A 27,089-nucleotide genomic window follows, 5' to 3' on the forward strand; every position below is an offset into this window, starting at 1 on the left:
TTGACATTCGAGAAAAACGCGCCGCTGTTGTTGCGAGTTGCGAACCGGCGCGGTGCGATGGGAGAGATTTTCCTGAAACTCACCTCAGGGCCCTCGACAATTTGTCGTAATTCATATTAGGCTTGGACTTTCTTTCGCCCCATCGTCTCGCCACCTCATCGGGATCGGTCAACTTGAATTCACCATTGGTTCCTTCCCACGTGATACACGCGGCGTTACTTGAATCCGATAAAAGCTCGAGTAGAAACTGCCAGAGCTGTATCTGTCCGGAACCAGAGCTTGCGAGACGACTGCTCGTCGCCCCGAACATTTGATAGGGATCTGTGGGTCATAAGAGATTTACAATACTTGGCAAGTTTCATATTTATTTAATTATTAGATTGCTTGAGTAAATATGTTTTGAGGGAATTTTATCCTCAAGTACGAGATCAAATTTGATACTAGTCAAGTATGTCAAGTATGTCCTCCTTTCTTAAAATATATTATTAGGAGTGTAATTTTGAGGATTTTTTTTTCTCAAAAACTGATTTATTTAAACAACATATCACGTAAACGTTTAATAACTGTTATCAACATTTAATTCTTTGACAAGTTCTGACATAATTGTAGTGGATTTTTGTTTAATAATGTTTACAAATCTGCATTTTCCTTTTATTGTTAACATTGAAATCACCACTTTTCAATCGACAGAACCGATATTCACACGTCTTAATTGATGAACATCACCATAAGTTTCTATCAGAGTTCTATGACTTCAGCCGCTATTTTCTTCTGATTAAAAAACAAAAACAATCCATGTCGAAAAATGCTCTTTAAGAAGTTTCATTTTTAAATGATGACGATGTTTACTGCGTCTATTGTTAGCAAACGGCTAAATATCATGGAGTAATATTAAAGTATTAAGAAATAATAGCTGTGATTGAAACGTCTTCGATAACACTGACATTAATCTTATCTCTTGCAAAACCCTCAAAACTAAATCATATTCCTAATACTACAATTTATTAATTATGTGTAAGAGCAAAATATTTGCGTGATTTATACCAATAAACGTAAATTCAGTTTTCACACTGTGAATAAGCACAAATGATAAACTTTTTCGCAGTTTCATGTAGGATATACCTATCCATTACACAGTTGTTTTTCAAGGGTCCCGTATCACCCTTTAAAAGCTTTACAATGCGTCATCACCGACGCTTGCCGCCGCTCAGACATGAAGGGTCCTACAGTCATACAAAAGAACATAATCGCAACCTCACAATAGAATAGAATTCATTTGGATCATAATAATTTCAATTTGAGAAACTGTCGACGGAGTGGTTTAAAGGGCGACACGAGTGTCTTCTAAGCTTTTCGGAGGTTTAGACAAGCGACTCGATATATCGATTTTTATTTGCAATATTGCGCAATAGTTTGGCACTAAGCTTTGCTTAAAAGTACAATTAGAATTTTATTGTCTGAAATAATGAGTAACATAACACAAATATTTTATATAAAATATTTTTAGAATTTTTTAAATATAGCGTATAACATTATAATAATAGAAGGAAAAGAATTAATGAAGAGCAAAAATGAAGAAAAATATAAAATATTAAATGAATTTAAATAAATTAATAAATACAAAAATAAGCGAAACTAATTTCAAATTTTCTTCAGTCGTATATAATTTACAAGAAATGAAATTCAATTACACATGAAAAGTCATAGGGGATTAAAAATTAGAATGTCAAAATGATAAAAGATGAAAGAAGTCAAATAATCCTAATAGTATTGGCAAAAAGGAAAAATTAAAATGGCAAGTAATTCATAATCTGCCACTGTGTTCCTACAATTTGAAGCATTTTCGTTACTCCGTTAATATCTCAAATCGAGAAAATCAATTAACAAAAACATTTTCGAAAACTCATATCAGTCTGTATTTCCCTTACTCAACATTAAATTACTCAAATGTTAAACTACAAGATGAATATAACAATATTAGGATATGAACGTAATTGGAAGAATCAATAGAAAAAAAAGAAATAATAAAAAGAGAGCAAACTTATAGAATTACTGTAGATTATGATATAATTTTCACATGGAATATTGTTGTAGATTAAGAATGGAATAAAGATAACGTTAGTTATAAACTGTGATAAAGACGGTGTGCTATTGTGTATATAAACATATTAATAATTACTATTAAAATTCTCTCAAGTACGTTAAAAATGTTAAAATATGATTTATTTAAAAGTTTAGTGTTCTCGTTATTAATATTATTTTTCTAAACTTTGATATGAATCATTTTTGATATTAATTTTTTATATAATAATTTTGTTCTGAATCTACAGCAAAGGGGGATTTATGAACTCTTATGAACAGTAATTATAAATTAAGATGGTTAAAGATTGTGGATTAATAATAGGTCTAATTAATGTGTATAAGTGAAAGTACCTTACAATTTCTTTTAAATAAAAAAAAATATCACAGATTTTTTAACGAAGAGATTAAAGGTCCCGATTTAATGATTTCGATAGTCTGAACGAAGAAGAGTCCTGATACGAGTCCTGATACGAGAACTCCAAGACGAACCCCATAAAAATACAAGTCGAGCGATTATGAGAGGGGGACAGACGCGGATGATGGGGACGGATTCGGAATTGCCGGACCTCAAAGGTCGTTTCGCCCGATGAATCCGCTGAATGCGTGCCGGAGTGATCGCCTTTCGATCGAACGGTAATTCACTTACAAGTTAATAATGGGAAGGGGCGCGGTACACCCATTTATCTGCCGGGAACGAGGGAACTGATGGGAGAAATACTGGGATGCGACTACGCCCAAGGATTCGAGGCTCTTTTCTCATCGCGATTCGAAACTCTGAGGAATCGATGACGCGCGAAGAAACAGTGACCTTGTTTGATTATCGCATAGATAAACCTGCTTTTCAAGTAAAAAGAGACCTTGTACTCTGAGTCCTTGATTTAAGCCATGTCAAGTGATCTACTTAATTTGTAATTCAAAACAAAGATTAATGCATAATTTGTCATAACATAGAACACATATGAAGAGAATAAGGATTATTATTTTATGAAATAAGCACCATATCTTATTATTACAGAAAAATTGCAAATTGTTAGATATGATAGTACAATAATTATTTACACATAGTTTGATATAAAATTACATAAAATTATAAATAAAAATCTATACGAAATTTTGTTTCAAATTATACAGATCATCCGAGATAGACTTTACACGCTATCATCTATAATGAAATTTGGAACAATTTTTTGGGATAACTAAATAAAAAATTTCATATCTTAAAAATTTGTCATCATTTTTATTTTAGAGATCGATATTATACTAGTGACTTTAACACGTAGAGATTTTAATTAAATTAATTCACCGAATATCTTTGACTAGAATTCATTTTAGCTGGAGTTAAATGAGTGAACGCTTTAACTTCTCAAAAATATCTACCTACTACATACCAGGCTGCCTGAGATGGCTGTGCGTGTCCAGTGCTGTCTTTGATAAGCTGCTTCCATAGCCTGAAACAGGATGTTTCGCATCCATGCATTACTCCCCATCAAAATTTTACAGGAAGAAATATATTTAGGATGAATGATTCGTTTTTAAGAAATGAAAAGAGTTCTGGATTCAAATAAAACAGTAAAATATGACTGTGCGATTCATTCGCAAATTTAAACCGTAATTCCCATCACAACAGACGCGTAATTATCTGTCGAAGGAGATGCCAGATGATTTCCAAACACTTTCATGTAGCGGTGGCTCGAGAATACTTCGATCCACCGCGGGAGGAAAGTCATCGGTCCGAAGATGAAAAAGTGCAAACTCGGTCGAGCGTTAGAATCCGTTAGAGAGGATTTCCGTGTAGGCAAACACACGGGGCTGAGTGTGCTACGTGTACGTTTATCTCCCCGTTCGTTTTCGTCGCCATGTCATCCCCGTCGTAGTGTAGGCCTCCTCTCTTCGTCTTATCATACGAGGATTCTCTCTTCGTGCGAGCGTTTTTCGTCCAAGAGCCTTAGGGGTCACGTTCACGCATGGACGTGTGCAATCTGTTTAAGGGTACAATGCCCCTTAATTTTGGCTCGTTATAGCTCGCAGGCGATAGCCTGCAAAGGTCAGTCGGTTGGCTCTACTCGAAAATCAGTGGGATTGCGATATTTCCAAATTGGCTCGAAGATCGTCACGTCATTAACGTACGCATCAATGCGCATTTTATTCATATTTAATTTTTATCTCCGCATTTTTTATGGTTTTTTATGGTTCAACACTTCAAGTTTTATAAGCTTCAAAATCATTTTTAAATATTTTATTAGTTGTTTATTGTTTACTTATACTACTATTGTAATAGTAGTTTTAAAAATAAAATGCAGCATATTATAATTATGTTGCAATTTTATTCAAGTAATAAAGAACTGAAAATTAATTGTTAAAAATTTTATTTAGCTAATAAAATGTTGTGTTATCTGAATTTTTCAACTGAGCATCTATTTTTGTTTAAAGAAAATTAAAAAGCAAATTCGGGGGAGGGGAGGTACATAGTTCGATTATTATCACATACATTTTTCATTTATTCCACAGAATAGACATTAAACTAACAAATGGTCTGTCATAACTATCCGGATTAATTCAATTCTTTTTGAAATATGTTCTTAAACATAAAAATCGATATGTATTTTTTTATATTAACCCAATCTCAGATTTAAGAACTGAAACAACCTCTCAAAACTAACGCTTTGATTCCAATTATCAACAAAACGATGAGAAGAAAAATATTTTAGACAAAACTTTTATGGTTTTACATATACTTTATAACTGTGTATTTAGATTGTTCAAAAATTTAATATTTCAATAATACTCCCATACCTATTCATTTTGAAAGGGTTTCACTCCTTAAATTTGAGATTGGACTAATATAAAAAACACATATCTCTTAGGTTTTTGTATTTAATGATATATTTCAAAGAGAACCGAATCGGACAATTCTGGATAGTTTTTTCTGACATTTGTAAGTGTTAAGAACTGTAAGAAATATTCGTTCTCATTTATATTCTCGCCAATATGTATCGATTTGTGAAGAATCAATGCGAATGATGCTCCCCTATAATGATAACATTCTCGACAACGGTTTCCACGATAGAACGTCGTCGCGTCGGAATGTAGCAAGCCCCATGGGGCAGATGCTGCCTTTAAATAGCAGTTGGTGTCCGCTGTGTTAAACAATCTGATTTCGCTTCTGATTGGGAAGCGGGTACGTCCTTGGATGAGGGTCCCGGCCGGTCGGGGACGCCGTTCCCGGGTCTGTACGGGTCGTAGGGTCCGCCGCAATCAGTATAGCCGCGGGGCTTCGAGTCGTCGCGCTCGTTTCTCTAACGCAAACTTCGACACCGCGATCGAGTCCTATCGACAGCATGTACAACGGGTATCACTGATGATAGCTCCATCAAATTTATAATATAGATAATAAACGATGCGAAATCTGTTGAATTATCTAAATATCTGTTATCTGTTATCGTTTTGGAAAACCTATTATGATACACTGCACTGAAAAAAGAAGTGTTTAATTTTTATGTGTTTAAGATATTAAAATGTTTTATTCTTGTCTCCAGTTCTTAAACATTTAAAGATGTTTTAGTTTTAAATTTTGTCAATAGACACAACACTCTGTGTGTTTGGATTTAAAACACTGTGGGTGCGTTTCACTTAATGCAATGCTCGCGTACATCATTTCGTCCTTGTTTAACATTCGATTACAAGGAGGTTGTTGTAGTGTCTGTTTAAAACTAAAGTTTAAAACTAAAAAGTTTAAAACTAAAACATCTTTAAGTGTTTAAAAAATGGGAACAAGAATAAAGTACATTTTTTTTCACAGTGTGTTCTTATAAAATATCTCTAATTCTTATTTATAGCTTCTTTGATAAATTTGATCTCGCTTTTTTTCGATAAAAATATTGAGATATCAAGGTTCTTAACTTGCAAACAATTGGAAATAAGAAATTAAAAAACTTTTTGAGGTTCTAAATTTTAAACAATTTTTCAAATGTTAACTGTAAACAGATTCTTTAAGAACTTTTATTGTTTAATTTCTACATCTGTTTATTCAAGGATTATGTTCCATCTCTGTATTTAGTAATAGGAATCAAATATAAGTGTTAGCTTCGAAGGCTTAACAAATAATGATCTTTTCAATATTCTTACTACAGAAAATAAATTTCAATTTTTTCAAATCCATAATCCACCTGCTTTTTTAAGTCGTTTAAATTCCTTTAAATAATAAATACGTCATATGAATTAACAGAAAGTACACTCCGTGCGAAAGTGTTGTTAACTTATTAAGTAGTTGTTTTTACAGATCGATCTTGCGTATTTTATCGTGATTCGTTTCACGTCACCTCGAATCGATGAGGTCCCATCAACGTGTACCCATTGTCGCGAGTATGTCTGCGCATTCACGAGCAATTACACGGGGCGGGGTAATCCCGTTAGACGGCATGTAGCCTCTTCGAGGGAGGATCAAAGAACTCGTCGTCATTCCGTGCTACTGCACTCTTTGGTGGTCTCAGACGCGTACAATGCCACTTTCGGTGTCGCGACATCGAAAGAAGAGGGAACCACGGCCCCCCCACGCGACTTTGGACGCGTTCCAGCAAACACCGACGCGCCGTGAGACAAAATCTTATCATTTATTCGGTCATTCCTATCATATCGTTCCGTTACGTTAATTTTGAAATGTCACTGATCGACTATGGAATCGGTCCAAATTGGTGGATATTTTAGAAGTGAGTTTTATGAGAGTAAAATGAGAATACAAATGTATGAAGTATTTTATGATATTATTTTAAAACTTTATTAATGTTTATTTGAATACTTCAAAAGTGGAGTAAAAAAATGCCATTTTTATTGTTGTAATCAAAGAAAAAACGCATTAGTTTTAGTCAGAAAGATGGAGCATTTTTTACATTAAATCTTGATATTTCAAATTAGTCACAAATGATGATTAATTAGCTTGAGTTTTATTTATAATTTTATTATGTGTAACGTATACTATACGAAATTCTATACTTATATCTTAAATTTTGGCAAACATTAACAATTAAAATATAGAAGGAAAGAATGATTTTACTGAGGTATTTAAAAATTTAGCTAGATACAGATCTAAAAATTATTTTGATGGTCCAAATAAAATTATTTTCAATCTGTATCTAACTAAATTTTTCAAAATCGTTCTTTCCGTATATACTTTGACAAATCTCAAAATCTATGTACATTAGAAGTGCCTCCATCCGTTTGTCTCATTCACGCTCAGTTTATCGCTAGACTGCGACCTAAATCCATAATCTTTAGTCATATAGTCTTAAGTGATACTGACTCATACGCTGCAGTTTGCACAGTTCTATTTCAGACATAAATCACGTTGCCATGCAGTGTGTAATAATGAGTAAGTGAGCGTAACGTGCTGAGCCTTGAGCATGGTAAGTTGCTCGTACGCTTTCCAAAGGGTAGGACAGATTATACCTGCATACGATATATAGGTCCTGCATGCGGGGATGAAGTTCAGGCGAGCATTATTTTTTGCGTCGTTCTTGTCGACGTTCCGCCAAGTTTGTCGGAAATATGCCGTGGAACGCGAATATTTCCTCGCACAGCTTTGTATAACGAGATCGCGTGCTCTACGTTACACGTGTGCGAAAAACCGAAAAGATATCTTCATAGACCGAACAAGATCGAAAATAGATATGAAATAAGAGGTTGGAAAACATTTATATTTTTGAAAATCTCCCCACATTGTAGGCACATTTCTGTTTAGAGTCCTTTTGTTGGATTTGTTTCTATCAATGCATTACAGATTAATTTTGGTTTATATCTTATTTTTTATATGATAAAAACTAATAACGGCTATAGGAATCAATGCAGTTATTAATGCGATTATCTTATATTTATTTAGTTTATTACATAAATCTTGATGTGATTTCGATGAGCGCAATACAATAGAAATTTGACGTTTCGACTTCTTTTTAAGAATGAATTATCCATTATCCATTATCATAAATTTTTATTCCGCAATCAAATTCTTCATGTAATGGATGTGGATTTCCCAACAGTTGATAGATTATTGGAATCATAAGCACCGTAACATAAGCACCGTACTCTCTATTACATAAATAAAAATACATAGATAACAAAAATGTTTTCAGACAGTCGTACTGATAAAATAATGATAGATTTCGAGAATATACGTGCAGTTTATGTCTTGACACAATGATTTCTAAGTAAAGACTGTAAATTTATTTTTATTTTTTATCTTTTTTAGTTTTAGAAAAGAATAAAGAGTAAAGAACCGAGATTAAATTTATATTGGTAGAAATGAGCATTAATTTAATATATTACAGTGATTAAATAAACCTTCTTCAAGAATTTTGTACAAGTCCTACGACATTATCGATCATGAATTAAGAATATTGAAGAGTAATTATTACGTCATGATTACGATTAATTTATTTGATACATCAAAATATCTGAAGGAGGTGCTCCGTATCGACTAACTGTCCAGTAAGTTGCCTTCTAAAAAACGGAAGTCGCAGTTGTTAAATGAGGCTTTCTTAAGAAGTTGGACGTGCGGGCGATTCGTGCCCCGTGATGGAGGTAACATGTTTTTGTTTGTCAGATAAGAGCAGGCGTAGCAAAAGTTATTTGTAAGAGCGAGCTGCGTAGCGCGGAAAGAAAATTAATCGTTTTCTAATTATCGCATAGCGTGAATATAGCGTTGACTTGGTAAAAAGGAAAAAAGATTCTTGTCTCTGACTTGAGTACTTTCGCACGATATCAGCGGCCTGCAAGTATTGTTTATCGTATTTTTCATGTATCCACGCGAGCTCCTTGCGCAATCTTTCAATGGGAATTCTTTCTCTTTTATCTTTTATCTTTCTCTTTTATTTATAAAACTATTTATAAAACATAAAAGAAAAAGAGATTACATTAAATTTCAGGTAAATAAATTGCTGAATGTAAAGAATCATTAAAAATGTTGCAAAATAAAAAATTTGCAATTCATTTACACTTCTGAAACATAAATCCTGAGCAGACTTTCAGTTTCTAGATTACAACTCTGTTTATCGATGTCTTTGTTAAGAAAAATACCAATTCCAAATTGGTCAAAATATCTATAAATAAAATATAAGGCTCGATGAGTTGAGATATTTTATATTATTTCTGAAGAAGACACTATCTATAGAAATCAAATTTTAAGAATGTTCCATTTTATTATTAATTATTGTAATTTTATGCGGATATTAATGGATATTTGATTCGACATTGACGGATGTTTCGACTCATGGCTTCTCGACGAAATCGGCTACTTTTTCCGTATGTAGACGATAGACGTTCGACTGCGCACGGTTAAAGTGGAAACGCAATCCCTGCACCCCAACAAGGAATCAGAGATGAATGCGAGCCGATATGGGGGGAGAATCCTGAACGCAGGCAGCCATGCGTGAACGTGTCACGCATAGGCACGTGCCCGTGTATGTACTACCGAAAGACATAATGCGAACGGCGACAGCGACTCTGACGACATATCCCGCAACCCCTGCAATATGCTATGGACGTTTCTTCCGCGCGATTCCAATTTACTGGGCCTTGTATCGCCAGGGATATAATAGTCCAACCGAGATGGAACGTACTTTGCTCTATCGCACCAATACGTTTTTCCAACAACGCGGAAAAGATCACGCGACTCGTACCAGATTAGCATGTAACCAGAAAGCATTTCAAACTTTGCTATCCAAATTTTTTATCACAAATATAACACCTATATATGTTTATACTCGAGGATTTTATAAATATTTCCAATATTTCAATTTTTAGTTGCATATAATGAGTACTTCCATGATTAATTATTAATTTAATATATGTATATCAATGCTTACGATCATTAACGTTGTAAAGAATTTTTAGATTTTATTATAACGGATAAATGTATTATTTGATAAACATATGTACTCAGTAAGATATATCTAACCAATTAATAGCTAATTAGTATGTCAAAAGATTGATCTACAATAATGAAGTGTAGAATTGGCAATGACATTTTCTAAATGTACAGAGTGCGCACAGAAAAAGTACTCAATAAATTTTCTTCGAAGTAGCGATGAAATGTGAACCGCATCATGATTCGATGGGCACCTCTGTTTCCTCCCAAAGGATGAAGAGAGAAAGAAAGAAAGAGAGAGAGAGAGAAAGAGAGAGAGAGAGGCGATGTACCGCTTATCCTTCCTCTATTTTTATTGTCGTAAATCTGGCAGCACGAATGCGCTGGTCACGCGCCGTTTCCCAGTGACTTGTTGCCCAGGATCCATGTCCCCCAGAGTTTCGCTCCCGCGACCCCGCGAACGGAACCCATGCCAGCAAGATCCGGTCGTCCGCTCTTCTTGGTCGAGGTTCCGGTCACCCCCTCCCTTCTCTCTCTCTCTCTCTCTCTCTCTCTCACGATAAGTTAGAATCCGTGCTTCAATCTTTTAGGAAATTCTCACGGATTCGAAATCGATTTATACGTTGTTAATCTATTTCTTCCTAATCGTAACACTGGCTAAAATCGCGATAGAAGGATATTGAATTACAAGAAATAATGTAAACATTTCGAAAAATCAAACATATTATAATTAGAACGGAATGTATTTAGTTGAAAAATTTGGAATTTGGAAATTCAGTTTTTATTAAAATTCCACACAAAAAATTATATATTTATTTAGATAGCTTTTTAATCTTTGCTCTAGACTGAAAGAAGTCCAGAGCATGATTTGAATCCATGTGAATATTTTAATTAACTCTTAATGTACCAGCTACAATTTGATGCCTCCATATAAAACGGGGGGGGGGGGGACAGAATCCGTCCGTTTTTTTCACCTATTTAGAATGATTAAAAAAAAATCTCTAAAATTCACCAACATACTTTCAACTTTCTAGAATAAATATTTCATTTTGGACACTTCATTTTGGAAAATAATAAAATGTATAATTTATAATTATTGAAAGACTCAAAGAAACTTGCACGAACAGAAATCGCTCATTAGTGATGATTCTTTCTTGTACAATAAGGGTTAAGATTAAATAATAATTTTTATCATACACATTTCTGTCGAAATCATACGTTTCATGTACTTAAATTTTCAAGAAAGTCTTTACATACATAAAAAATCTGATTAGGTATTTAAAGAAACTTGAAGGGCGTTGAAAAGATTAGATCGTCTTTAGATATCTTTCGAACTTTTCATTATCGGGATATCCTAATTGTACCTTCTAGCGCGTCAATCTCTTCGTACATATTTTAAAGAAAGTAAAATCAAAACTGGATAATGGGTTAGGGCGACGCGACGGTGAGATAGTTACCTATGGTGTCGAGGATAGTCACGCAATACGCGATCGGCCGCGTGAGCGAATTGCCGAGGCACGCGCCGCTTCGAAGTACGTAATTATCATAGGGAGGTTGCCCTCAGATACATACACACGCGTAGGGGGTCGAGGGGTCGGTCGGCTCGGGTCAGGAAGTCACGCAAGGCGCACAGGGAACGGAAGGGCAGCAACGTCGACGGAGGTAGGAAGAGAAAGAGAGAGTGCTTTTATTGTTCTACGAGTCGTCTTAAAGTCGCTTTTCCTGGCCAGTGGGCAGACCCGTTGAAACCCTCGGCTGGTGGTCGATAACGCGACGTGATGTTTCTCGACGGACGCGCCAGCGCGCCTCGACAATTCTCCAATCGACCCGCTGAGGTTTATATTATTTTCGCGATGTAAAGGTATAAACCATCGCGCAATGGAAGCAGCATTCAGATCAATCCTTGCTTATATCCGATGAATTCGACCGAAGCGCTTTTTCTCTTCCGTTTATATTATAAAGAAGAATATGAAGAAGAGGGAAAAGTACAATCATACAAAGCTCTTCATCAAGCTTTAATAGTTCTCGTTTGGTAGGAAATTATAAAGATACGTAGCTAGTTATATTTCATCTAGACAGAGACAATTTTATTCTATAGAATATGTAATAGAATATGTTATTAAATTTTTATAAAATTCAAGATTTAATTGTAGAAGATTGTACGCGAAGCTAGTCTCTTTTAATTTTCTCTAAAATGAAAGAAAAATTGTTTAAATCAAATTGATCTGATATATATGTACTTAATGCCTTCCATAACTGGAGTAACATAAATCAAATATGATACATTTGAACTGTTTTTCGAGAGTAATAAATCCACTTGGGAAATCTGTCCAAAAACTATAAAATTTTGGACTGCTAACAGCGCCACAGATAATTAAGCTTCAGGCAATTCACGCGAGGAAGCTTTTTTGACCACTTCGACTTTAGATTGGATCGCGTGGAACAGTACAACGTTTCAGTGCGCATTTCGGTACGGAAAGGTTACATGAGCATGACCTGCTTCGGGACATGGAATAACTTTGAGCTACCAAACACGCAAGCAACATTAATGAACATACTCGAATTACTCGGTTTACAGATATATCTCTAATGTGTTAATTCATGAGTGTCAGTTCATCATTGTCCTTGCATGACGTTACGGAACATCGCTAGTAAAGTCAGGAAGTAATTTGCATTAAAACGCTTCGCTTACAAGCAATTCGCTGAATTTTTTTCGCGTACATGATACAGTTTCTTTGGTATTTAAAAATTTATAAACTTAAATTCTTATTTTTGTTTAGATGAATTATTATTATATAAATACATATATAAAATTCATTTAAACAAAAATAAGAGTTTAAATTCATAAATTTTAAAATTTTAAAATTTATCAGCCAAAGAAACTGTATCAATATTATGACAATCTCGTTGAAATATTATTAACACAAAGGTAGATACATTTTGAGAGATAAAATTTATACAATACGGATATATATTGTATTATATGACATGTAGAAATTAGAATTTAAGCTATTTAAAGTTATTTTAACTAAAATATTATATCATTTATTTAAATGTTCACATTGCCATTGCATTTAAGTGACAAGTACCATCACCTTTTATGTTAGTATTATTGAAATAATGTTTTCAGAGTCGAGTACACTTTTAAACACTTTACGCTCGTTATTTATGTTTTATGGATAGGCGTTACAATCTCTTAAGCCTCTTCAACTTCTTCTAGTGTTATCCTTTACACGGTAATTATCTAACGAATCTCGAAAATAGTGCGCGATAACTTGAAGTCGGGTCGCTATGCGAAGAGACAAGCTTGTAATTTCAATTTCACGCGGTCCGGAAGACCACAAAGTGCCCTCGGGTCAACACACGTCACGTCATGTAATTTCATGAATCTCGGCGATGACGACGATGTCGTTCCCTTTCGCGCCGATGCGCAAAGTGCAAATCGAGTCAAAGGCGACCCTGCGCCTGTCAAGATCAGAGAACGGTGCTGGAGCACACTATTCGAAAATGCCCTCGAGTCCATATCATAAAGCGCACTTATGTGTGCGTCATCGCGAGAAATACCTGAAAATTAAACTTCCAATGCAATGCGAAAAAGGGATCCAAAGTCTGCCTTCCGAGAAGTCTTCTCTAAAAAGAATCTAATTAATAGAATCCTATTAAATAACACAATTCTAATTATTTAATTCTAATTATTAAGAAGAGATCTCTTCAGATAATTGATTCAAATTTTTATAAAGTGTTTCAATATAAAATATTGTCAACATAAAATAAAGTCCAAAGAGCAAAATTTCGTTCTGCGCTATTCTCTTAGTTATAATAGTTATAATAGTACCGATAAAAAATTTATGGTAAATATTGAAGCTAATTTATGAATAAGAAATAATAAGCAACGCAAATCCGTTATTTTTATTTATATATAGAACTATAATTTTCAATTTTACATGACAATCTTAGGACATTATTTTTGCACACTATTCTTAATACAAAATTATAATGCAAAATCATACGTAGTCTGCTGCATATTCGTCATATCATACATTGTGTTAAATTACGTTTAAAGCCTCGGTGCTAAGGTGTGACACGGCAGAATGCGCGAGTTGTGAATGCGATTCTGAATACAAGAACGAAGTGGACACTGATGGCGCCAACGGGTTTCATGCGCGTTTAAAGTCAAGACTTTTACATTCTCTCGCCCCACGGAGGTGATCTCGAACAGCGCCCGGACTGTTGTAACCTGGTTGGTGGCGACCAAAAGCCGTTTATAACAAAGATGCCTGCGGGCAGGTCTCTGTGATCTCTGCGAGATGATTGTGCCAGGCGTTGGTGTTGGCGTCCACACAGGGTGGGGCCTGCTCTTCGGCGTTACCACTGTGCGGGCAGGCGTCTCTACACAGCCCCCGGGGCTTGCTCTCTGCCACCCTTCCTCACCCTCTCTCTCCTCCGCTCGCTCGCTCGCTCGCTCTCCGTCGACGACAAAGGGGCCGCGGTTCAACGCGCCACAAAGCACCCGGGACGCCACCTACACCCACACCAACATCCACATTCTCGCATCCTCTACGCGTCTGCACGCACAAAGCTTGCTCGAACAAGCCGGAGCGTCGCGACGCGTGAACTTGCACCCAGCGGCGCCGCGACCCACCCTTTAGGTATACGTAGCGTCTAGCGAACCGAAAACGAGGAAAAAGAAAACCTTTCCTCTCAGATAGAAGGAGTTTTGCGAGGACAATGAGACAAGGAGGGGCACGCAGGGGGCATCGCGAAATTTTCAGAAAATCACCCCGGTTTGATGTTTGACATTGATATGACGGAAATCGAAGAAATGAAAGAGTTAAGTCCAATTGTTGATTGTCAGTGGTGATTAGGGCTGGAATAGGGCTACATAATCTAATTGTGAGTTCTAGCTACTACACAATCAAAGCTAATGTTTTGGCTTTCAGAAAGAACGAAATTTTGCTGAAGTATACAAAAAGGCCAAATACAGATCTGAAAATAATTAATCAAAATAATTATATAGAATGTATAGACATCGACGATAATACAAAAAAAGTGACATTTTAGCAATCAACTTAAACATTCAATATAATTATTTAAAAGAGTCTACATAATTATTGTGTATTTTCTATATCTAGTTAAATTTTTAGATATTTCAGCAAAATTTTTTTATATATTAATATGAGAAATATGTATGTATATGTATATATATAAATTATTTTCATATCCACGTTGAGATGCATTTGTATGAATGAGAAAATTTAGTCTTTGTAATTTGTTTCAAAAAAAGATGTAAAAAGCGCAATGGTGTAAATAGTTATTGTTTAATATTAATAATATCAAAGTGTTTTCTATAATTGCAAATAATAAGAGGCGGAACATATATTTTCAAGATTAACTATATTTCTTTTAGTATTCTATAAATGAAATGAATTGAATCTAAATCTACTATCTGAATTAAACTTGCTAAATACAATTGTGTATATAAATACAATTTTGTCTTCATATATTCTTCTCTTAATATTGCTAAACATCTTCGTAAATAAACTCAAGTGAGACTCACCCTGACCAGGTGCCGGCGACGTGGCGTGGCTCCAACCTCCCTTATAAGAGCTGCTAGCATCTGAAAGCAGGGGAAATATTTTTCAATCATTTCTTTCTATTCCCAGTGCAAAGTTCTCGATTTGTTTCGACGCGCGTTGGAAATTTACGGCTTATCGACCCACGCAGATATTTCGTGATTTAGCCGGATTGTGATTACATTTTTTGAGGTCACGTCAGTAGCGCGGGCGAATATATCGTCCGCAATTACCGGTTAATCGATTCAAGGAATCATGAGAAGCCGTAAAGTATATCTGATTGAAAGTGTTCCTAGTTATCGTGGCAGCTTCGACAAGGAAAATCACAATTTCTTCTGCTCGCGAAATCTTTATGATATTTTAACGTCTGATCGTTCCTGCGTGAGAGCGATGCAAAATATACGCGAGAGAATTTATATATATGCGTTGCATAAGCATATCTCGTCTTTGAAATTGATTCTCGATTCGACGTAAATTTGTATAATAAAGAAGAATGTAGCTGAGCTATTTACGTTCAAAGTTGCAGACGTTGAAAAATTTGTGACTACATTAAAATTTTAACTGTTTCATTCATTTATAAAATACATATGTTATGTGGAAAGACGATTTTGCTGAAGTATCTAAAAATTTAGATAGATATAGATCTGAAATAATTTTGAACCATCAAAATAATTACGTAGAAAATTCAAGCATAATAAATAATGCTGCAAAAAGTTTTCACATTATAGCAATCATTTTGAATCTCTCATACAATATTTATAAAGGTTCAATAAAATTATTTTTAGATCTGTGTCTTGCTAACTTTTTAGATATTTTCAGCAAAGCCATTTTTTTTGTGTAGAAAAAAAATGAGAAGATGTACAAACTGTATTAATCATAAAAACCCAATTTCTGAAATATTAGACATTAAAATTAGAAGAGTTACTCGTTTTTATGTATCATAATAATTTTTAGTTACAAGGATCAAAGATGAAACAATTTTAACGAATTAAATTTTATTTATAAGAAATATCTAAAACACATGTAACTGTAGTATACAATATAAGAAAAACGTAAGAATAAGTATAAGAAAATAAATATCATTTTTCAATATTATCGTATTTAATTTATCGTATTTATTTTTTACACAAATCTCATATACATGAAAAGAATGGTTTTGCTGACGTATCTAAAAATTTAGTTAGATATAAATCTAAAAATAATTTCGTTCGGACTATCAAAATAATTATGTAGATCACTTAAACTGGTTGCTGGAATGTTAAAATTTTTTGCATCAAGATTTTAGTTTTACATAATTATTTTAATGGTTCAATGAAATTATTTGCATACTGTATCTACCTAAATTTTTAAATGGTTCAGCAAAACTATTCTTTTTGTATAAAATTAAATCAGCATTTTCTAATTAGCAATCACTCAAAAAAGTGATCTTGCAGTTATAGCGAAAATTATCTAAATACTAATTAGCTAAAATAAAAAATAAATTTCTAATAAGTATTGCGATATTGGATATGTATTGCATCTAATCATATAGATGACAGAGATAGAATTTAGATTTGTGTTATAAATTATATGCGTATGATACATAATTTTCTATCAGATACAAAAAACAGCGATAATTCTAGCTGGAGCAGCAAAAATTATTATATATATTTTTTTGCGTGATACTCTTTACATAATTCGTAAGCCACTTTTTGTTATTACATATTCTTCCAGTCATATTAATCTTGCAATTGTAACAACTTACTTCTTTTATACTTAAAAATGTTTTTGTTTAAATTTCCTCTTTTCTGAATCTACTTGATCAATAATCGCCGATCTAACAGTTTGCTTGGTCGAATAATATCCGAGCAAAAAAGACAAAAAATTTATTGAACAAATATGGAATTATTTGTAACACGTGCGCTTAGTTGTTCGCGATAGCGACGGCGATGTTCTATTCGCCACGCAAGAGTTCTCTCGAGAGCTCCCGGCGCCGAGCGAGCATACGCGTCACCATCGCCGTCGGTGGCATGTTTGCGAACAGATATATTTTCATTTCGCAGTTATTGGCACAAAGGGTCGGCCCTCGTGTGTACATACGTAGGTACGTCACACACCGCGCGGCAGAAACTCCGACTTTCCGAGCAAACAAAACGAGCTACCCGCGCGCTCACTACGGCTCGATCTTTCGTCTTTACTGCCCCCTTCATTTGATCTGGAGACCCCGGAGTCCATTAATGGATCCTCGGATTTCACGTTTCTCAAGTGCTAAGGGGTGCGCCAATCGTTCAGTAATACGCGTCGGATTTTCTTAGAGTTTCTTGCGAAACTGTGTTGCAAGATTACGAAATCTACATCGCAAAATCCTTATGAACTCTTTCTTTCTTAAGAGGAATATAGATAGCTTAAAGAGCGAGAATTCCGATGGATTACCGAATCCTTGGACATACAACTAATACTATTTGTAATAAACATTTTGATTTGATTTACAGAGTAATTATAACGTTGCATGTACAATAAATTAAGATATATTTTTTATTAACTATATTATTCATTATTATTTATTATTAATTATAATATTTATTAGGACAATATTATAGAATATGACACATGTTTTATTCAAAGATTTATTTACAGTTTTATTATGGAATTTATCATTTTTTATTTTAAGTTTCCCAAATTTTCTATTAATGTATTTATTGCAAATAACATTAATATAATAAATAAGTTCAATAAAATTCAATGGCAAAAGTAAAATATATTTTCGTTTTGTTTGTACTTCATGAATTCCGATCCATGGATCAGTCTTCGACAGGAACTAATAACACATGATTCAAAAATTTAATAAAGATAAATAAAAAAAATATATAAACTTAATTTCGAATTATCAATACGTCGAAAGTTACGTGAAATTATACGTGAGTTAACAATAAGATAATCTTACAAGATATAGTTTGTTTAGTTTAATTAATAAGTTTGCTTTTTTCTGTCACTTTTACCAGTCACGTGATCACTAACAATCACTTCTGCATTATCATAATTATCAACATCTATTGCGTATAGCTTAATGTTTTAGTAATAAAATAATGAAATGCTCTGAAGAACTTGATACAAATATTCTAGATAATGAGAGACTCAACAATAGTTTTGTGAGACAATGAAATAGAAATTTCAGAAAGACTTACAATGAATATGCATTGAATTTTTTAATTATTTCTTGGCAATATAATATAATATAAGTAATTTCAAGACACTTTACATATTCTGTTTTAATAAGATTAACTACATTTATCGCGAATAAATGCGTTTAAAAATATACGCATTTTCTATCGAACACGAAACACGCAAAAAAGTTACGTGCTACCAAAGCTTTAATCCTGTGTCTGGCCCCATTAGACTTGTATATCTGCTTCTAAAAGTATATTTACGTATTTTATATATTTTATTTAAAATAATAAAATAACATAATATAAATATTCACAAAAACATGCGCGATATTTTCCGCATAAAAAGACAAATGTTTACGATATATTAAGTATAAAATCGCAAGCTCTTATTTTCATTGTAGCACGAAAAGATTTATAAAGGCACTCGCGCGTAGGACAGGGGGTAGCAACATGAGGACATGGCGTTTCGAGCGCGGAATTCGGAGGCAGGTGGACACGTGCGTTATCGTGCGTGGTAAGTACCGAGAGAGCGCGTGAGAGCGCGATTTATCACCACACTACCGAACATCTGGCACGCTTAAATGCGCGATTCCGCGCGCACAGACGCGTGGACGTCGAACATACCGGCGAACAGCATCGATAGATTGGTGAACGCCGTGGTGCGTGGTAGCTCCGCCGCGGTGGTACCGCTGCTCTTGAGGTCCAGCATCGCGCGATGCGGTATACCCGCGCCACGACGCGCGCTTTTCAGCTGCTTTTCCCTGCGGTACGGCGGGTGTTTTTACGCGTGCCAGCTGCCACTCTTATCGTGGCACCGTCGACTTGCAGATTAGCTGCTGCGGCACGAGGCGCGACGACGACGAGGTTAGAAACGTGGTCATATCAGCAATGATTTCAGATGTTCTCAGCGAATGACGTCTCACCCTCGAACGACAGCGAGGTGGATAGCGCCGCGTGTTATTACTCTCGTTTCACCGATGATCGTCGTCTGCACGAGCGTACTGTACGTGGATTGCGCGCCAATAAGAGCGCCGATCATCTTGCCGACCCGTTCCGAGCGACACTGCCGACTCGCGCGAGACGGACGACGACGTCGCCGGGGGGCAGACAGGACGCGCCCGATCGACGAGGGCCAGCGGGCGAGGTCTCCGCCCCCGAAGGGCGCCGAGGTCGCATAGGGGTTGGTTCCGCGCCGAGGTACGAGGGCCGGGCCTGCGGGGGTGATCAACACCCCCGCGAACGAAAGGGCGGAAGCGCGCCTGCGTGTCGCGAACATGGCGGGAGCGGCCGCAGCCGCCACGGCGGTGGCCCGCATCGCGGCATCCGGCGGCAGTGGTGGCGGCGGAGGCAGAGGCGGCGACCGGGGGTGGACGGCCGACCGGGAGCACGCGGCCGACGTGCACCGGACCTCCTGCACTTACCGACCGGCGCTTGTCGACGACGTAGTTTGCCCCGGTAACGACGTGCCACCGGTTCCCTTCCGGGAACAAACCCTCTGCGGTAACACGCGCTCTCGCGAGAACCGCGCTTTCCTACGCCGGCGTGTCGCCGACGAGAACTGTCCTAGTGATGGGATGACTGGGACACAGAAATAAGAGTCTCTGCTCAGTCTGACATGTTTTTAATCGAACTGTCTCTTTAGCGAGACTACTAATCCATTAAAGCCTGAATTATATTACTTTAATATATTTATACCTACTCTCTTCTCTTTCAGAAATAATTTACAATATAATTCGTAATCTGACAAGATCGATAATGAAGATAAAACTTGTTTAAATTCAAAGCCGCAACTTATTTGTCCAAATGAATATTATATCTTCTTTCTGCGAGTGGTACTTCCAAAGTTTAGAAGCACTATTGAAAAACGTCTTCAAATGAAATATCAATTAGAATATCGCTGAAACATTTTTTTAATCAAGTAACTTTTATATTACTTTGAACAGCTGTTGTTTCTATTGTTTTTTTTTTCATTTAAACATTTTCAATGCTCCAGACTTTTTTATTTTTTTCTTAAAGCAGAGAAAAGGCATTTTTTAAATGAGAAACTTATTAGTATCGTCCTCGCTAATATTTTTTATACGATAATAAAATTTAATTTAATTTTTCTTTTAATTTAGAATTTTTTAAATTCTTATGTTTTTTCATTCATTGATTTTAATGCATATGAATTCTTCTCCAGTTAAGTAATTAATTCTTGGAGAGAAGATTCATTCTTACTGGGCTTTTAAAAATAGCGGAAGATTATATCGCTAATATTACTTTCTACTTTCTTCCCAAATACTGCCTATTTGTTTCTATGAATCGAAATACTATTATTGATCGATGTGAATGAACTTTCTATATTTCAATTAAAACTATTTTACTATCATCATTGGCTTTCTAGCTGACCGCCCAGGAACATCAGAATTTTTCCACATCTCCAAGTTTTGGAAACTTTTGAATTTATCGATAAAGTTTTCCGTTCGAATAATTTTGTTATAAATTGTCTGCAGTTTTTGAAAAAGTGGAAAAAATGAAAACTAAAATAAAATCACGGTCTCGACATTTCTCTCAATTCTCTCAAACTGTCATTTTTATGAATATTGTTTCTTTCTCTTTCTTTCTCTCTATGAATTTCTGTGGAATTATATTTTGACGTGCGAATGTTCTCGCGAATAATCGATAGACGCAGCGGCCGCTTGTCAATGGAGGCTATTCAACAACGCATGATTATATCATTACCAAATTATAATAATTATAGGAACGTGTGCCCTGGTCATTTTGGAATTACACGGCGACCTCGTTATTAATGAGAAATTTACATTTTCGTTGTAATTATGCCTTTTACGCCTGGAGCGTAGCAACGTTGTATGGCATTTGCATAAAATCTGTTTTATTCCACGAAAATATGAGACTGTCTTAATTAATTAACTATTTATCATTATTATTATTCTAATGACGAAGAAATTTTATGGCGCAGTATACAAATGCGTGTGAACCATTCTGTTTTCTGTTATCCGCATCCGACATTAACGTAGTATAATTTGCAACTTTATGTACACAGAGTATTTTCAATCCAAGTTTCTCTGTTTAGTCGATTATACAAGTTTTATATATCCTGATTGAATAATAGTACAGATTTCGATGAAAGAATACTTGTTTTATTGTTATTTATTAACTATTTCTTTCATTATCGTGATTAACACTTTTTTAGAAATTAAATAATTGAAATCAATTAAAATATTTATATCTTCCAAAAATTAATAAAATTATCTTTTAATGAAATTTTTGTATATGACATAAATTTATATATTATAATTATATGTATATTTAATATTTTTCTCTTTCTTATGCTTATACACACACACAATATATATAATAATATGTATACCGCTCTCGCGCCGAACGAAAATATTGAAATATTTCAGATATACATAAAATGATTTTTTAACTAAAAGTATCTTGCAACTTATTCATAATAATTTTGTTTCCTTATAGTATTTCATTATAATAATACATTGTAATGTACTTTGTATTAATCAACGTAATATAAAGAGCATAATATTAATATATAATATGAAAGTTATAATTGACAAATATTAGGATTAATAACTTAATATAATATAACAGTTCCATATCGATAGTTTTTTATATTTCGTAAAAAAAATATTTAATATCTTTTATAAATTTTAATATATAAGAATTTTATTTCTGAAAATTTATTTTAGTATGTATTTATTTATACATTAATGCAAATATATTTCTACATAAAACTAGATTTTTAAAAGAATTATTTAGAAGCTATCATTTGTTATAAATATTCTGCAGGTAGCAAGTGTTAAAATAAAGACAGGAATAGTGAAGCCTGATTCTTATGAAATTGGACGGATGCAGATGCAGCATCGGAGGATCCGGTTCATGTCAAACAGGACTGATTCGAAAGTAAGTTTCCTGTTTATTTTCATATTTCATAGTTAAAATTTAATTATTTTAATATGTTCTTTTTTGGAATTAATAGATAATTATGTAAATTTAATATGAAATATTCTATTAAAGTATTAAAAAAATATTTTATAGAGAATATTTTGATTAATTTCTGTTTTAAATAATCGCGAGGACAAGAGAGAAAATGAAAACTTAAGAGAATAGCTAAATCGCTGAATTTATTTGTGTTCACATAATCACAGCTTCCACGAAATTTTCTCTAATATCCATGAATTTAATTTCATAAAATTCACAATTCTTTTATGCAATATATAGACATTGAATGGAATTCATAGTCTATTCTTATTTCATGACTGTCTTAAGTAATGCCTTAAAGTGCTAATACGGTTCTTTGATTAATTCGTGACATCTTAAGATTGTACTTAAGACAGTCTTAAATATAAGAAATTAATCAAGCAAAACTTTTACAAAATTTCGCTAATTATTTTATTTATGTAATTTGTTAAAATTAACACTTTATAAACATCGCAAGTGTTTTGATATAATCAACATGGAACAACACAGAAATGCACTTTTTTTCCTACTTCCGTTATTGTTGTGGATATAAGTGCAGCAGAAGATCGGTGGACGTCGAGAAGATTTCACGAAATGGTGAGTAAATTTAAATTTATTTTATAAATAATCTGTTCTTCTTTAATTGCGTTGTTTTAGATTTTATAACATTATAGCACATATTAATTTTTTATTATTGCACATGATCAAATTAGATACATTATTGTTAGGAAATGGAAAGAATTGCTAACTAATTTTTTGGCTCAAAATATTATAAAGTAATTTTCTAATTTGTATAAGATTGTTTTTTTCAAAACAATTAAAATAAAATACAAATTAAATACAAGTGTAAATATATGTAGAGTTTATACGTACATTGTATATATACATATACATATACATAAAATACTAACTCCAAAATTATACAAATGTCAAACAGTTAAAAAGAACAGATTATATCGCATAAGTAATAATTGTAATGTTTCATCACTCTGATTTTCAATCGCACTGATTTTCAATAGCAAGAATATAAACAGTTATGCATTTAAATTTATAGATAGATTTATAGAATAGAATTAAGTTAAGTTTATAATTCTATGTCTTGTGCATTGTGTCGCGAATTTTTATTATTTTTATTATTATTAGAAAATATTATTTTATATACTTGCATTCGCAAAATAAGTATGTGATTTTAATACATTGATGTTCATCTCATATTTTATATTGTCGTTATATTGTCTTTATGAAACTTTTATGAATACTTTTAGTTATTTATGAAAGATACGAGATTTATATATCTATCTTTTATGTAATTCTGTTTTTCTTACATATAATATATGTAATTTTCAAAATTTTATGATAATTATCTTTATTAGTCTTTATTGGGCAATTTAATCCAGGCCGTAATGAAATTCTCTGATATCTAATAAATTAAAATTCAACGGAAAACAGCTATCTATATGTGTGACATGAAATAAATTTAAGAAAATCCAAACCAATTGCATTTATTAACGCGGTCGTAAAATAATTAAATTAGTATTTATAAAATATATATATATATTTATCATTATTATTTTTAATTGAAGTATAAATAAATGAGAGCTAAATAAATCGACCATTTTGATGCCGATTATGAAGTTTGCTATAAAATTATATCCCGTATCTACAAGATTCAGTTCATGAAAAAAAAAAAACGTTAAACGCGATTGATGAAGAGAACGATGGCGATGATTGTCGAAAACTGAAAGTGGCCAGCGTGCATGTGCGAGTACATCGACAGGAGTCATTTGCTGTTTATAATCGTGATTCACGCCACGGTGATATCCCCGTCGTACGGGCGTATATAGAAGGCCCAGGCTGCCCAGGAGGTACGACTATGACGCGTACGTTCGTTCCGTAGCTCGCACGCACACGTATACACGCACGCGGCCCCGCGTGTCCCGTCTCTCTTTCGTAGGTGTCCGTCGCGTACGTCGTTTCGAGAGTGGGCACCCCTTCCCCCCGATAAGAGAGCACGCGTACGACACGCGACCGCGTACGCCCGGCGGCGCATTTAACGCGCGATCACTCTTGAGTGCCCGTGAGCGCGCGGTACACCGGGAGGGTTAAAATGCACCCCCGTAGTAAGATCCACCGTTTTTCTGCATCGACCATCCCCGGTGGGCCACCCCCTATTCACCGTGTTCAACGTTATTCCAGAACTCATGAGCGAAGCACGTCACCGATAATCGAGTGGAAAGTTGCGAATTATTTAGGGTGGAAGTATCGAAAGTCGATCTTCTCGGAGAATTAATATTGCAAATTAACAGCCGTGAAGAAAAGTGACAGTCGATTATACATTATACTCTTGACAAAGAAAATTAGTTTCGAATTAGTAAGGCACGTCAGATTTCTTCAAATCATTCACTAATTCGTGAATTTATATAACATGTATTTTTTTATAATGTATGTAAAATTTACAAGTGGACGCAAAACATAATTTTCTAATCTTTTGTTATATAATATATGAATAAATTCAAAGAATCGATAAACACGGCATTTTACGAAATTTTTAGCTGCACTATATTGATTTCTCAAAAGATTCGTTATCTAAGTTAAATAAAAAAAAATTTTAATGAAGTGTATAACTATTTTGAAGCTTTTAAACACAATTTTTATTAATCAGAATAATCTACGTTTATTTCAATGCGTTTCTTGCAACGTGAAAAGAACATTTTAATATTTTTTTCAATTAAGTATACGAGAAAAGCGAATAAGAAAGGTGCGGAATTGCATTTCGAAATGAACAGGATCTAATAAATAGAATCCTGTGTATCTCGATAACGGAGGGGATATCTTGGCGAGTTCGCTATGGCATGATTAGCTCAATTAGAGGTACAGTAGAGAAGAGCCCAGTGGAGTGCTATCGTCGATCGGTCTTGAGGAGGCACTTGGATGCCGCGGCGGAGGAAGTCGGCCGCGTGCCCGCTTCAACCCCCTCCGTGCATTATCTTGAGATGTAACGGAGTGCCGGAGCGGTATTACGGCTCGCGCGCTCGCGGCCGACGGCGAGTATGCGGATGGTGTTGGTGCGCATAGTATCATTGTGCACGGCATGAAACATGACGGGCCGCCAGCTATTGTACGCGAGACGCATAGCCGCGAGGTAGGGCATGGAACGACACGAGGGAGCCAGTTACAGACCCCGTCACGACACTCCACCCTTCTCTCTCGCCACCCTCTCGTTTCGAGTGCTAGCACACTCTCTCGCAACATACAGCGGCGCTTGCCCTTCTTCTCCTCTCTCCTCTCTCGTCTTTTCTCTCCTTCGCCCTTTTCTCGGTCCATAACACGATAAGAACCATGTCACTTTGTTACGTTTGGGGACCGCTTAAGTGTACGATGATACATATCTCCTCTCTCCCCGTTGTTCGCCTGATAATTCCTCGTATTCAATTTGTACAATATGCTCAAACCGCCCGGCGATGCAGATAGTAGGATAGTGTGTCTCGTTGACACACGCGTGTTACACCCGGTATCGGTGTCGTTTCGGTGTACCGATAACTCTCGTCGCGTTACTGATAACTCCTACGGTTAGAACGAAGTCGCTCATAGACGACGTCCCGCGGGAAACGAAATTCGATTCTTGATGCGAGGTTGTAACGTTGTGTAAGTGAGGGAGGAATGTACACAAAGTCGATTTGAATAATATCGATGTCCGCATTATGTTCACGTTTTAGAGGATAACATAATACTTATTGTGATACAAAAATATTTATGTATCTCTCGTTATATTAATATCGTTCATAATTCTAATTAAAGTTGTTTTCTGACGATATGTCGACAAACGCATAATGTGTTGCATCCGTTTTCATTATTTCATTCCCCTCTTTTTCATACCAGAAAATTTTCTTTGTTGTTATATGAAGGTCTAATAAGGAATATATATATATATATATATATATATCCTTTTCTAGAAATCATGTAATTAGATAAATTTAATAATATACAAATGAAATTTACGAAGATTATTTTTCTTCACAACAATATAAATTCTTTAATTTGAAATCGATTTTTCCTTGGCAAACAAAAGCAGACATCCAATAGATACGAACAAACGTATAACGGTTTAGTTATCAAATTACCAATATGCATGTATAATTTTTTTAAAAGATTATAATATTTGTTCAAAAAGAGCACTGTAAGTAGTAAACTAAATAATCGCGATGTATGTCACGAACGGATCGTCCGGCTGATATTTCGGTACGGGTTTCGACAAGTGGCCTGAGTGATTCTTTAGAGGGATTCTTTGCATAGCATTTTAAAGCCCAATGCACTCGCAAACGCGTTCCTGTGGCATGTTTACTGGCCTGCATGCGGCAGTGATACAAAGCCATACATTGACACGAAGTCTGTCTTCAATGGATAATCGCATTTATTATTCATCGTATTCAAGCAAAGGGCGGTGACATTTAATAA

At 34.8% G+C, this 27,089-nt stretch overlaps 1 protein-coding gene across 1 annotated transcript in view; it reads right to left on the reverse strand.

Annotated features, from left to right (window-relative positions):
- Window positions 1-27,089, reverse strand: part of LOC105622285 (DNA-binding protein D-ETS-3-like) — a 63,438-nt gene that overhangs the window by 1,195 nt on the left and 35,154 nt on the right. Inside the window, exons 3-5 of the mRNA XM_012203705.1 lie at window positions 15,495-15,554; window positions 3,471-3,530; window positions 84-321 (exon numbers count right to left, since the gene is read on the reverse strand). Coding sequence (XP_012059095.1) covers window positions 84-321; window positions 3,471-3,530; window positions 15,495-15,554 — 358 coding nt within the window. The remainder of the gene's footprint in view (window positions 1-83; window positions 322-3,470; window positions 3,531-15,494; window positions 15,555-27,089) is intronic.

Source organism: Atta cephalotes (genome assembly GCF_000143395.1).
Source record: "Atta cephalotes unplaced genomic scaffold scaffold00043, whole genome shotgun sequence".
Lineage (NCBI taxonomy): Eukaryota > Metazoa > Arthropoda > Insecta > Hymenoptera > Formicidae > Atta > Atta cephalotes.